General features: G+C 44.2%; 1 protein-coding gene across 3 annotated transcripts; it reads right to left on the bottom strand.

The window, feature by feature from the left end:
• Positions 1 to 8,407: 8,407 nt before the first annotated feature.
• Positions 8,408 to 11,908, bottom strand: LOC119344121 (RPA-interacting protein-like). Of its 3 annotated transcripts, none has more exons than XM_037614725.1 (6): positions 11,567 to 11,908; positions 11,056 to 11,161; positions 10,182 to 10,376; positions 9,844 to 9,917; positions 8,965 to 9,081; positions 8,408 to 8,874 (listed from the first exon to the last, which is right to left on the bottom strand). In XM_037614725.1, exons 1-6 carry the CDS (start codon positions 11,627 to 11,629, stop codon positions 8,713 to 8,715), a joined length of 717 nt encoding a protein of 238 aa, XP_037470622.1. In that variant the 5' UTR covers positions 11,630 to 11,908; the 3' UTR covers positions 8,408 to 8,712. The 3 variants fall into 3 exon arrangements, with proteins under 3 accessions (XP_037470622.1, XP_037470617.1, XP_037470620.1); XM_037614720.1 differs by having other exon boundaries at positions 10,182 to 10,395; positions 11,069 to 11,161; positions 11,567 to 11,903; XM_037614723.1 differs by having other exon boundaries at positions 9,844 to 9,911; positions 10,182 to 10,395; positions 11,069 to 11,161; positions 11,567 to 11,903.
• Between the last annotated feature and the right edge of the window lie 2,611 nt (positions 11,909 to 14,519).

Genomic DNA, 14,519 nt, shown 5'->3' with positions numbered 1-14,519 from the left:
TCTCTGAACTTAATGATGATTTTGCTATTCAAAACAATGGGTTAGGATTTTCTCTTGAGCAAAGGCTCATGACTTTTTGCCAAAAGAATGCTTATAATGATGAATTGGTTGTGCAATATGAGGGGCCAAAGGAGGAACCCATACCTCCCGAGCTTGATCATGGGGAATTCTATCCCATTAAATTTAGCCCTTTTGATTACTTTTGCTTGCCACAAAGAAAACTTGCTGCTGAACGTAGGGAATATGAGATGATTTTTCGTGATTTACCTTACCATTATGGCAATACTTAGATCTATTCTCGCTTTTATGCCTAGCTAGGGGCGTTAAACGATAGCGCTTGTTGGGAGGCAACCCAATTTTATTTTTGTTTCTTGCTTTTTGTTCCTGTTTAGTAATAAATAATTCATCTAACTTCTGGTTAGATGTGGTTTTATGTTTTAATTAGTGTTTTTGCCAAGTAGAACCTATAGGATCATCTTGGGTGATAGTTAATGTGATCTTGCTGAAAAACAGAAACTTTTGTGCGCATGAGAATAATTTTAATAAATCACAGAAACGTGCTTTTAAGTTGATTCCTTTTGCAGTAGATTAATAGACAAATTTCCTAGGACTTACAAGTTTGGTAGAATTTTTAGGGCTCCATAAGTATTCGAAAGTTACAGATTACTATAGACTGTTCTGTTTTTGACAGATTCTGTTTTTCGCGTGTTGTTTGCTTATTTTGATGAATCTATGGCTAGTATCGGGGGGTATGAACCATAGAGAAGTTGGAATACAGTAGGTTTAACACAAATATAAATAAATAATGAGTTCATTATAGTACCTTAAGTGGTGGTTTTCTTTCTTGCACTAACGGAGCTGATGAGATTTTCTGTTGAGTTTTGTGTTGTGAAGTTTTCAAGTTTTGGGTAAAGATTTGATGGTTTATGGAATAAGGAGTGGAAAGAGCCTAAGCTTGGGTATGCCCAAGGCACCCCAAGGTAAAATTCAAGGACAACCAAAAGCCTAAGCTTGGGGATGCCCCGGAAGGCATCCCCTCTTTCGTCTTTGTCTATCGGTAACTTTACTTGAGGCTATATTTTTATTCACTACATGATATGTGTTTTGCTTGGAGCGTCTTGTATGATATGAGTCTTTGCTTTTTAGTTTACCACAATCATCCTTTCTGTACACACCTTTTGGGAGAGACTCACATGAATCGGAATTTATTAGAATACTCTATGTGCTTCACTTATATCTTTTGAGCTAGACAATTTTGCTCTAGTGCTTCACTTATATCTTTTTAGAGCACGGCGGTGTTTTTATTTTGTAGAAATTATTGATCTCTCATGCTTCACTTATATTATTTTGAGAGTCTTTTAGAACAGCATGGTATTTGTTTTGGTTATAAAATTTGTCCTAATATGATGGGCATCCAAGTTGGGTATAATAAAAACTATCATATAGAGTGCATTGAACACTATGATCATTTTGATACTTGATAATTGTTTTGAGATATAAAGGTGGTAATGTTAGAGTCATGCTAGTTGGGTAATTATGAAATTGATAAATGCTTGTGTTAAAGTTGGCAAGTCCCGTAGCATGCACGTAGGTAAACGTTGTGTGACAAATTTGTAGCATGGGGTGCTCTTTTGATTGCCTTCCTTATGAGTGGAGGTCGGGATCGCGCGATGGTTAACTCCTACCAACCCTTCCCCGAGGAGCATGCGTAGTAGTACTTTGCTTCGAGGGCTAATAAACGTTTGCAATAAGTATATGAGTTCTTTATGACTAATGTGAGTCCATGGATAATACGCACTCTTACCCTTTCATCATTGCTAGCCTCTACGGTACCGTGCATTGCCCTTTCTCACCTTGAGAGTTGGTGCAAACTTCATCGGTGCATCCAAACCCCGTGATACGATACGCTCTATCACACATAAACCTCCTTATATCTTCCTCAAAACAGCCACCATACCTACCTATTATGGCATTTCCATAGCCATTCCGAGATATATTGCCATGCAACTTTCCACTGTTCTGTTTATTATGACACGCTCCATCATTGTCATATTGTTTTTTGCATGATCATGTAGTTGACATCGTATTTGTGGCAAAGCCACCTTTATAATTCTTTCATACATGTCACTCTTGATTCATTGCATATCTAGGTACACCGTCGGAGGCATTCACATAGAGTCATATGTTGTTATAAGTATTGAGTTGTAATTCTTGAGTTGTAAATAAATAAAAGTGTGATGATCTTCCATTATTAGAGCATTGTCCCAAGTCAGGAAAGGATGATGGAGACTATGATTCCCCCACAAGTCGGGATGAGACTCTGGACTTTATGAAAAATAAAAGAGGCCAAAGAAGCCCAAAGAAAAAAAGAGGCCAAAGAAGGCCACCAAAATAAATAAAAAAGAAGAAAAAAATGAGAGAAAAAGAGAGAAGGGACAATGTTACTATCATTTTTCCACACTCGTGCTTCAAAGTAGCACCATGCTCTTCATGATAGAGAGTCTCCTATGTTGTCACTTTCATATACTAGTGGGAACTTTTCATTATAGAACTTGGCTTGTATATTCCAATGATGGACTTCCTCAAAATGCCCTAGATCTTCGTGAGCAAGCAAGTTGGATGCACACCGACTTAGTTTCTTTTGTTGAGCTTTCATACATTTATAGCTCTAGTGCATCCGTTGCATGGCAATCCCTACTCCTCGTATTGGCATCAATTGATGGGCATATCCATAGCCCGTTGATTAGCCGCGTCAATATGAGACTTTCTCCTTTTTTTCCACACAACCTCCATCATCATATTCTATTCCACCCATAGTGTTATATCCATGGCTTACGCTCATGTATTGCGTGAGAGTTGAAAAAGCTGAAGCGCGTTAAAAAGTATGAACCAATTGCTTGGCTGAAACCGGGGTTGTGCATGATGGGAGTATTTTGTGTGACAAAAATGAAGCATAGTCTAACTATATGATTTTGTAGGGATAAGCTTTCTTTGGCTATGTTATTTTGATAAGACATGATTACTTTGTTAGTATGCTTGAAGTATTACTATTTTTATGTCAATATTAAACTTTTATCTTGAATCATTTAGATCTGAACATTCATGCCACAATAAAGAAAATTACATTGAGAAATATGCTAGGTAGCATTCCACATCAAAAATTCAGTTTTTTTCATTTACCTACTCGAGGACGAGCAGGAATTAAGCTTGGGGATGCTTGATACGTCTCCAGCGTATCTATAATTTTTGATTGTTCCATGCTATTATATTACCTGTTTTGGATGTTTAATGGGCTTTACTAAGCACTTTTACATTATTTTTCGGACTAACCTATTAACCGGAGGCCCAGCCCAAATTGTTGTTTTTTGCCTATTTCAGTGTTTCGCAGAAAAGGAATATCAAACGGAGTCCAAGCAGAATGAAACCTTCAGAAGAGTTATTTTTGGAACAAACACAATCCATGAGACTTGGAGTGGACGTCAAGCAACAAACAAGGAAGCCACGAGGCAGGGAGGCGCGCCTCCCACCCTCGTGGGCCCCTCGTGGCTCCCCTGACCAACTTCCTTTGCCTATATATATCCACATACCCTGAAAACATCTAGGAGCACCACGAAACCCTATTTCCATTGCCGCAACCTTCTTGTACCCATGAGATCCCATCTTGGGGCCTTTTCCGGCGCTCCACCGGAGGGGGGATTGATCATGGAGGGCTTCTGCATCAACACCATAGCCTCTCTGATGAAGTGTGATTAGTTTACCACAGACCTTCGGGTCCATAGTTATTAGCTAGATGGCTTCTTCTCTCTCTTTGAATCTCAATACAAAGTTCTCCTCGATCTTCTTGGAGATCTATTCGATGTAACTCTTTTTGCGGTGTGTTTGTCGAGATCCGATGAATTGTAGGTTTATGATCAAGTTTATCTATGAGAAATATTTGAATCTCCTCTGAATTCTTTTATGTATGATTGGTTATCTTTGCAAGTCTCTTTGAATTATCAGTGTGGTTTGGCCTACTAGATGGATCTTTCTTGCAATGGGAGAAGTGCATAGCTTTGGGTTCAATCTTGTGGTGTCTTTCCCAGTGACAGCAGGGGCAGCAAGGCACGTATTGTATTGTTGCCATTGAGGATAAAAAGATGGGGTTTATATAATATAGCTTGAGTTTATCCCTCTACATCATGTCATCTTGCCTAATGCGTTACTCTGTTCTTATGAACTTAATACTCTATATGCATGTTGGATAGCGGTCGATGTGTGGAGTAATAGTAGTAGATGCAGAATCGTTTCGATCTACTTGTCGCGGACGTGATGCCTATATACATGATCATGCCTAGATATTCTCATAACTATGCACTTTTCTATCAATTGCTCGACAGTAATTTGTTCACCCACCGTAATACTTATGCTATCTTGAGAGAAGCCACTAGTGAAACCTATGGCCCCTGGGTCTATTTTCCATCATATAAGTTTCTGATCTACTTTATTTTGCAATCTTTACTTTCCAATCTATATCATAAAAATACCAAAAATATTTATCTTATTATTATCTCTATCAGATCTCACTTTTACAAGTGGCTATGAAGGGATTATCAACCCCTTTATCGCGTTGGTTGCAAGGTTCTTATTTGTTTGTGTAGGTACGAGGGATTTGCGTGTAGCCTCCTACTGGATTAATACCTTGGTTCTCAAAACTGAGGGAAATACTTACGCTACTTTGCCGCATCACCCTTTCCTCTTCAAGGGAAAACCAATGCAGTGCTCAAGAGGTAGCACATCTTCAGGGGCCGGATGTCCGGGTCCTGGGAGCTTTCTCTGGTTCCGTTCGTCGGTCCTATTATTCCATGTACTTGTGGACTTGTTCATCTTCACGAGCATCTCCGAGAGGGTCCTCTCCGTACCTAATCACACATAGCATTCCGGCTTTAGGTAGTAGCCATGCCTCATGTGGGTCATATGGAATATCACAAAGGAGAGATGTCACCTCAGTCCTGAGAGCTCTTGCATGGGCTCATGTCATCGGTCTGGTTGGCACTTGAGAAGATGACTATAGGTCCATGGGGATGACCGTAGGATGCTCCACATCAAGCTGCAGCCGGCCAGACGCGTCAGTGCGCAAGAAAATGGACGAAGTAGCGAAGTACAAGGACTAGGGACTCATCGCTGGGACGGAATCCTGCTAGCTGTAGGGCTCCTTCCCGAATCACCACGACCTCGCCCTCCCGCGGCACCGGCAAGGTTTCTCGGCCGGGCGCGTGGGCCTCCACCACCTCCGTCAGTGACAGCCTCCGCGTGCAGCGGAGGTACGCTGTCCGCGTCCATCATGGCGGAGCCCTCCCATGAGCCCTTGGGCGGCAACATTTGTGGAGCTCGGTGGTCGCATGTGTACGGCGATGGAGCAAGAAGAAGCGAAGAAGTCCTACACCCAGCGGGTCGCCGGCGTAGTGTGGTGGTGGCTTGGGAAAAGGGCGTCGTGACGGATCTCTACTCGAATGCACTAAGGAAGAGGAGGAACAACAGTTGAAGCAGAGGGGCGGGGGCGAGAGCAAGAATGCCTTGGTCGCACCCCCTCCCCTCCATTTAAACCCACGGGAGATTGTGGGGGAGTGGGATCGTTTGCGCCCATGATCCCCACTCCCCCCCAATGTGCAGGCGCATTACGCGTGTGCCTTAATTACGCCAAGAAGCCCAACCGACAGGGGCAGCTGCAATAAAACCCGCACGCGGTCCGAGGGCGCGGCCTGGCGGCCCCGTCGTCGCGTCCCATCGCGCGTGTGGCCTGGCAGGGCCTCCCCCGTCGCTGGGCCGCACGTGGCAGCCTTCCAGACCACGGTGGGCGCGAAACGCCATGTCGGCTTGGCTCCAGCTGGCTGGTTTTCCCAATCGTCATTTCGGCCGGGCGTCGCAACCCCGCCGCATGCGCCATCCTGCCGGATCCACTCGCTTCGCCGCCAACCGTCTTCTTCGAGTGGATAAGCTGCAAAGGCCCTCCCGCTGGAAGTTGGCGGACCTTTACAGCTTCGGGGACTACTGTCGGGGGGATGACCCCCGGATAGGCACCGGAACCCGGATCATTTTTCAAAACATCGGGGCAGCTGGTGCCCCTCAATCCGACTGACCTTCAAGCTGTCTCCCCGACGCGGGCCCGATGGGCGCGGCATCCCGACCTAGCCGGCTGGCCTCAATCCGGCTAGCGACGGGTCAACGGCTGTCTCATCCAGCTGTACGATAAGACAAGCCTCCCACGACGGGAGAGCATGGCTACAATGTGGTTGTATCCGTTGACACATGCAACCAGCGTCAGTGTGGTTCGCCAATGTAGCCCCATGACGCCAACCACTCCGTGACGCGGGACTAGGCGGGCAATAGTGTCGTGCAGCCAACAGGACCTGCAGCACGTGGACCCTGCAACCCGGCGGACCCCACCGTCGGCTCCAGATGATGACACCAAGGCCCTGCACCCATGTAAAGTTACCTTAGTACCCCGGGGCGGCCTATAAGACCCCTCGGGAGCCCTCCATGTAGGGGAGAGCTCTCTGATCTTTAGAACACACACACACACACAAACACACACAAACACACAACACACACACACACACACTCACACAAGAGAGGTAGAATGGAGAGGTAACTTCTTCATCCTCCGCCAAACAGCTTCAGGAGCACCATTGTGGCTCTTGTGCATGTCATATCATTTCGGTGGGACTAGGGGTGTTACCTCCCCCGGAGGGCCCCGAACCTGGGTACGTCTTGAGTCTCGCTCTCGCGCGTGCCAACCTCGCCTCCGGAACCCACCGACGTCCTCACGCGGCCCCCCACTTTTAGCATCTGCCGTGATTTCACCAAGACAGGTGCCATGGGTGGTGGTGTTGGGTTTTGAGGTGGTGGAGGAGGTGGGTTCGGCAATGGTGGTGGAGGAGGAGCGTTTGGAGGTGGTGTTGGTTTCAGCCATGGTGGAGGAGGAGCGTTTGAAGGTGGTGTTGGTTTTGACCATGGTGGTGGAAGTGAGCTCGATGCTTTGGTAAACCATGGTGGTGGAAGTCTGCATGGTGGTGGTGGTGCTCATTCTCTGATCCAAGTTGAAGATGATGGTGGTGGTGCTTGTACCTCGGTCCAAGTTGAAGATGGTGGTGGTGGTGCTCGTTCCTCGGTCCATTTTGAATATCCTCCAAATGGTGGTGTTCGTTCTCTGGTCCAAGCTTGTGAAGATGGTGGTGGTGGTGCTCCCTCTTTGATCCAAGTTGAAGATGGTGGTCTTCTCAACAATGTGGATGTTGATTGATTTATCCATGACTGAATATCATTTGAGCATCTTTTGTTTTGTTTGATCGCGCATTTGCAAGGCTAAACTTGATACCTACTATGTTGCGCATGATTTTGGATGTGATGAACTAGTATGATGATGAACTAGATGTATATATATGATGATGAACTAGTGACAAACTTGATAATGTTTGTCCTATAATTTCATTTGTGGTACTGCGAGCCCTCCGGCGCGGAACAGATCCTGCAAACATGTCCCACAAAACATTTGCGGGGCGGGTTTCCGCGATCTGTTCCACCGGAGCGCTCGCGGTCCTGTAAAAACGTTTTGCGGGCGCCCTTATATCACTTTTACGGGCCAGCCGGCTGCTGGGTCTGCTAGAGATGCTTTTAGTCCAATGAATAGTTGCATATGCTCACTTATTCCTATGAACGCACGCACACCCTATCCCATGAGCGCCTTCGAGATACCTAGCCGACACAGCATTTCAAAATTGACAGTTGACGAAAACATCTCCTCCCACTAAACGAACACCATCGAAAAGGCTAAAAGAAATCCAAAATTCTTTGTATTTCAAAGGAAAAAATATTAGATTAGACCCAATGAAGAAAATCATATTCTACGAGCCAAATGGCATCTCTTTCTCTATAGGATTCAAGATACATGTCAATCTCATTTCCTATGGTTTTCTATTCACATGAAATTCCTATCCTATAAACCAAAGGAGGCCAATCATTTTTTACCCTGTCATACGCCATTGATTATATGGACGAGGATTCGATGTTCTATAATCTATACCATGAAATGGCTATTGTCAGACTTCTTTCCCAGCTGCTTCCTTTGAAAACATCAACATGCCATGCCTTCTTCGCCAGCTGCTTCCTTTGAAAACAAACAGAAAATTATGTCACTGGCAGGAGCTGCCAGAAAGGAAGAATTGCAAAATTCAGCAGATTGGATAATATATTACTGCTCAAGCAGCTTGATAGGAAACAGCAAGGCTGATGCAGCAATGCAGTAAGACAACAAAGTTTACCAGTGACACGACACTATCATTGTATAAGCACCAACTGCAGAGATGAAAAATGTCACCACTTGAAGACTGAAATGAAGAAATCAGATAACAAACAGACCAGACCCTGAGAGTCCACATGAAAAAGAGCATTTCATTTCATGCTGATCAATGCACTGACAATGTCGTGTAAGCTGGCAACGAAATGTTGAGCAAGATTGACTGGCTAATTACACTGCACTGTACACGGCAGAAATTCTACAAAGGTAGGCAGGCACGCGATTACATTTGTATGGAACCTTTACTGTTTGGCCACCTCAGCATATAAAAATGGGTACATGTGTGCCTTTTTCCAACAAGTTTCTGAGAAGTAACTTCAGGAAAACTGCCAAAACCTTCTATGTTGATCATATGGTTGTCATCAGCTTTATTGCAACACTTACACCACAACTTCGAAAGTGCTGCATTCATCGCAACGGATGTAAAGCGCATTCAACCCAAACATTTCATGCAAGCAGAACTTGGGTGACAATGTGCATCCTCTGTCTAAGTGCTCCATATGGACTTTAGCCAACCGCTCCCGCAAGAAATCTAGGTTTACCTGATTAGAGAGATTGAAGTTATCAAGTTCATAAGATGGTTTCATACTCAATATACCAGGAAAACCTGCAAAGTTGCAAATGGAAAGTACCTTATCTTCTTCAAGGTCAAGCCGTATCTTACACAAAGTACAGTGTATGAGATTATGAGTTTCTCGTAGCTCTCCTTGTTTGCATACTGGACACCAGACCTTAGCACTTTCCACACCCTGACATAGAGTCATAGATTATAACATTACGCAAGTCTTTGCCAAAAAGAGTAGGTGAAAAAAAGGCATAAAGGAGTAGTAGAGTAGTAGGAAATTTTAATTGACATAGTAAGATGTGCTGCATCTGTAATCTACACAACAAAATCGATTTAGAATAGCTCAGTACTACTTCAGGTTCACACTTTTATTGCAAGTTATCATTAGTTTCTGTGAGATGTGAATTATGCTTGAATCAAGTAGCAACAAGAGTAGCAGTACATCGACAAACTGCTCCAGTAGATAGCAAGATAAACTAGCTGCATTTACTCAATGTACCTACTACTTATCAAGCCACTAAAATGCTTAGGTATATTGATAACTTTATTACTGTATGTTGCATTACAGCCACCCTATTGATGTAGCTACAACGAATGCATGCAACTGCAAGACTTTGGTTACGTCATGCTGACATGCGATCAGTTCATTGTACGATGCAGGTATGAGCCCATCTTTTGGGTATCCAAACCCGAACCATTTACTAGGACATCTTTCCTACAAGTTTGCCAGAATAGTAATTGTGAAAAATTGGCAGTTCTGCCCACCCAGATAAACAGAAGTAAAGGGGCAAAAAGGAAACGGCTTAATTCAACCATGCCATTTAACGACAAATAATGACATGAACAAAGATAAATTATGCATAGAAAGAAATCGTGTAAGAATACAAAAAAATGCTTAAGAAAACTTTTCAAAGCAAATTAAACCAAATGTTGAATAAACCCATACCTCGTCCTTTAATTGCATATGTTCGAAAACAGCCTGAGCTAAGTATGCATCTTCCTCATCAAGGGCCTCTATTTCTAATAAAAGACACTGTTAGGATTTTAAGATAATATAAAGAAAATTCAGATTAGAAGATTCAAAAACGTTTGGTAGCCATGCCTACGAAATTGCATGCGTTGTCACTAAGGTTGTTAAGATATAGGCAGAGGGATGCGACAAACAGTTGATCAGGTTTTTTTAGCTAAAAGTTCCAGAGAGAGATAAGAAAGCAGATTGATGGCCGGTACTTAAGCTGTTACAGCACTTCAACAGGACATAGCACAAGATACACAGAAAACTACCTTTTCGAATCATTTCTTCCCGCAGATCTTCATAAAGAAGTCTTTCCATTTCAAGCAACATATCTTCACTTTCATATTCAGCGGGCATAGCTTCTTGTGGCCCTTCATATTCCCATATCATATCAACTTCTTGGTCCTCTTTTCCATTCACATTCCCTTTGAGTTTCTGTACCTCATCTGAGATAATGTTCCTGACTGCAGATTCGACCGTTTTCTGTCAGCCAACATATATATGGATAAATCAGAGATCAGACATGCATATAAAAGAAGGAAAATCAAGAAATATTAATCAATTGGGGTAGTCATGGTGTATTCAGTTTTATTACCGTGGCCAACTTTCAGTATGTGTATATGTTTGAACAAAAAAATGTTGTGGAAATAATGATAACGAATGGAACCGGAATAGGCTATCAATAATTAGAGATGTAGTGGGCAATCAGGAACAATCCTTAACAGCATGATCCTGGAGTACTTTACATTTATTCTATGCCCTTACAGTGAAGTTACTGCATCATATTTCAACCACAACAGTTCAGTATTGCAAATATGAACAAGACTGGGCAAAAACAAGAGCTATGAAAATTTCTAACAACAGAATCACTTCACAAAGTTTAATATCACCAACTATTCAAATCTATGGTTAAACTGTGGGGTGCCGGTTGAAACACACTGCAAGTGTTTGGAAATGGTATCATACTGGACACTGATCAACCTTGAGTTTGCCGTTCCTTTTCAAAACAGTAGCTTATACCAATATCTTGCGCTGGTTAGTGGTAACTAGATGACATGTAAAGGAGCCTAGCTCATAGCCTTTATTTATAAGAAGAACATAAGCTGCATGGAGCTGCACAAGATGTTGTGAAGGAGAATGCACCATATTTAGATACCATGTCATTAGCAGGCGGCTGCCCTTGGTTCCTCATCTTCCAGAGCAAGTGAACCCTCTCATTTTTAACTCTTGTCATGCAATTTTCCCTAAGCTGTGGATCAAGACAACAGGGGATAAGGGCAAATTATGAGTAATACAAGATGAAGGCACATAAAAGTTATTAGATTGACAGGCAATGCGAGGGCAGTTCACTGAAACTTTTGGTGCAGATGGCACCCTAGAGGCAGCTCAGTCCAAAACCAACTCTAAAGCTTCATGGTTCCTAATAAAATAGCAGAAAAATGCTTGACTTCACGACACAGGTGACACCCTATTGGCGGTTCTAGGGCAATTGACCGAACACCTTGCGCGCATGGCGCCGGTACCCGGTACCCAGCAATCCAACAGTAGCATTAAGCTTCAGACTCCGGCGTGCTGCGTGCTGCGTGCTGCGTGCTGCGGTAACAACATAGAACTAGCTGCACCTCCGGCGAGATGAGCTGTGAATGGAACGAACCTCCTCTCTCCAGTCCGGGCGGCGGGATTTGTTGGGAACCCTCCGGGGGCGAGCCGAATCCATCGTGGCGGCTGGCCGCGCCGATCGCCGGGAGACGAGGCGCCCGCCGGGTTCGGCCCCTTCCCCTCTGCTCTCTATTCGTCTCGCCGGCGTGGAGAGCGAAGGCCTGGGGACGCGCGCTTCTCGCCGGGGCGCGGGCTCCGGGAACGCCTGGGGGAGATTTGCCTCGCGCGACAGAGGAACAGGAAATCGCGAGGGGACGGCGAGGACGGGGACCGTTTCCGTAGAGTTGCTTTTCTTTGTTTGAGATGTGTCTGTATGTCATCAAACTTGAGCCGGATGACACATTTGTACCACTACTTCAAAATACCTAAACTACGGTTTAAATACTTGCGCGAGGGATTCACTTTGGTCCATTTATATGTTTTCATGTACGTATTTGCTGACTTGGCCGAGTCAGCAGCCGCCAGCTCGCTTTGACCGCCACCTGGTCGAGCCTTGGGTGAATACTAGTCCATCCGCCGGGGGAGGGGGGGGGGGTGCAAAGCCGGCATGACCATTAAACTGGCCCACCTGGTCGGACCACACCAGCTCGCTCTCTCCCTCTCCTCCCGCAGCCGCTCATTGTCTCCCTCTCCTCCCGCACCCTCTCTGCTCGTCGTCGCTGCCGAGGTCCTCGAGCCCGTCGGCATCGACAATGGCTCGATGAGCACGTCGTCGGACGCTGAGCCGGCGCCGTCCGCGTCATTCGAGAGGGGCCTGCGCGACGTCCCTCTTGCTCCTACGCGTCGTCGTGATGATGCCTCGCCGCCCCTGTACGGTACGTCTACGTCGCCAGCAGCTCTGGTGCTCGATCTGTCAAATTTAGCTCCGGTAAAGAGTTCCTAGTGGGATCAATTGCGCGTACGAGCTAGGGTTTAGGCTTTTGTTGTACTTTCTGACGGATTGGGTGTGGGTGGTAGGGTTTTAGTAGTTCTTGATTAACTTAGTGGTAGGCCAAAAATAGGGTTGCATCCTGTGTTATGATGGGGGGGTTCGCAATTGTTGTAGTGTTTGCAAAGACCTGGAGTGGTTAAGGTTCTTTCTCCCCCAATTTGTCATGGGTCCAGGGACCTAGAGTTTAAGCAGTAAAGGTTGATTTTAGTGTCAGAGTTCACTTGGTGTGCAGAATTGTTTTAATTTGTAATTACATTAGCTTTGATTTACCAAAAATGATTAATTTATGACCTGTAAGATCATACATTTGTTAATTGGAGGCCAGAAACTCTGCTTTTTTGTGAAAAAATTCTGAATTCTGTATTGTCTGAACCTCTCTGTACTTGCCTTTGTCTGAAATGTCTGAACTTTTTTCACTTTGATTGTTTTGCAGGACCCTTAAGCAACCACTTCTCTGTTAAGGTCATACATGGTGGCTATTTTTTTGTGCTGGCAAGCATAGGGATTATCACAAAGGTCACTCCATTTGATATGATTACTGTGACATAGATAATTGGACACCTAATGTTGTTGCCAGTCTAATGGAGGAAATTGGATATGAGTTTGAGGGCAAGATCAGGGCTTAATGGTGTGTTCCTGGGTTGACAGCCTACAAGAATGGATTAAGAGAGATTAAAATAGGGGACAACACTATGATAGAAAACATGAAGGATTGTGATCTGAATGGCAACCACTTCCAACAGATTTTCCTTGATCATGATGAGAGCATGAGATCATTTATTTCTCCTATTCCTGTTCACTCCGATGATGAGGATTCTCCAATTGCCAGGTTCAATGGCATTAGGCCAAAGAAGGAGAAGGCACACCAGCAACAAAAGGAGCAGGCACAACAGCAGCAAGAGGAGCAGGCTGAGCTCACTCTAGTGGAACAGAAGCTGCCTCAGCATGATCAAGAGCATGAGCATGAACAAGAGCATGAGCAAGATGAAGCAGAGTCGAAAGAAGATGATTTCATACCAAGTCCACCCCAGCCAGGAACTACTTACCTTTCATCTCAGTTTGGGTTTAGGGCCAGAAACTCCTGTAGGTTTTTGAACATGGATGCAATAGATGTAGTTGGTGATTTAGTAATCCATGGTTCATATGAAGAATACAATCCTCAGCTTGTTGATTCAGACATTGATCTTGAAGATGATGATGAATTATTTGCCAGAAATGTTGATTGTGAGAAAGGTAAAGGTGAAGCAGTGCAAGAAGAACATGATGATCCTACTGAAGATGTGGATATGTGTCTGCCTTCTTCTGATGAAGATAAGGCGAAGCTGAATTTCAAAAGTTTTAGAGAGGAGGACCTCACTAAACCACAGTTTCAAGTTGGCCAGACCTTTGGATCTATTGAGTTCCTAAGGAAAGCTATCAAAGAGTACAGTTGTCAGGAGAGAGTTGACATTAAGTGCCCCAGAAATGATAGGAAAAGACTCAATGCCATTTGTGAAGATGGGTGCCCTTGGACCTTGTCTGCATCATTTGATGGGGGAATCAACTGCTTCATGATCAAGAAATACAACCCAAAGCATACATGCATAAAGAAATGGTGTGTTAAGTCATTCATTGCTCCTTTTATGGCTGGAAAATATGTTGATTCTTTCAGAGCAGATGAAACATGAATATGAATTCTTTTACAAGGGTGGTTCAGAAAGATTGGAACATGACAGCAACAAGGAACAAACTCAGAAGGGCTAAGAGGCTAGTGAAAAAAAGTCATTGAAGGAGATGAGTTGGAGCAGTACAACAGCATGTGGGATTATGCACAAGAATTCAGAAGATCAAACCTAGGCAGTTCTTTCTATGTGGGTGTTAGTGGTGGCATATTTGGAAGTTGTTATTTCTCTCTGGATGCCTGCAAAAGGGGTTTCATGCAAGCTTGTAGGTCTGTCATTTGTTTGGATGGATGCCACCTGAAGACAAAGTATGGAGGTGTTATGCTGTGTGTTGTTAGCATGGATCCTAATGACTA

This window comes from Triticum dicoccoides, chromosome 1B, assembly GCF_002162155.2.
Source record: "Triticum dicoccoides isolate Atlit2015 ecotype Zavitan chromosome 1B, WEW_v2.0, whole genome shotgun sequence".
NCBI classification, from domain to species: Eukaryota; Viridiplantae; Streptophyta; class Magnoliopsida; order Poales; family Poaceae; genus Triticum; species Triticum dicoccoides.
Note: the sequence above shows the minus strand (reverse complement) of the source record. Positions and strands in the feature narration are given on the sequence as shown.

Bases quoted from the DNA above. Each gene is read 5' to 3' on its own strand.
- LOC119344121 (XM_037614720.1), bottom strand. From the start codon at position 11,629: ATGGATTCGGCTCGCCCCCGGAGGGTTCCCAACAAATCCCGCCGCCCG. The intron at 11,162-11,566 runs GTTCGTTCCATT...CTTGATCCACAG, and splicing joins GCCCGGACTGGAGAGAGGAG to CTTAGGGAAAATTGCATGAC. The intron at 10,396-11,068 runs GTATCTAAATAT...GTTGGCTGACAG, and splicing joins AGCCGCCTGCTAATGACATG to AAAACGGTCGAATCTGCAGT.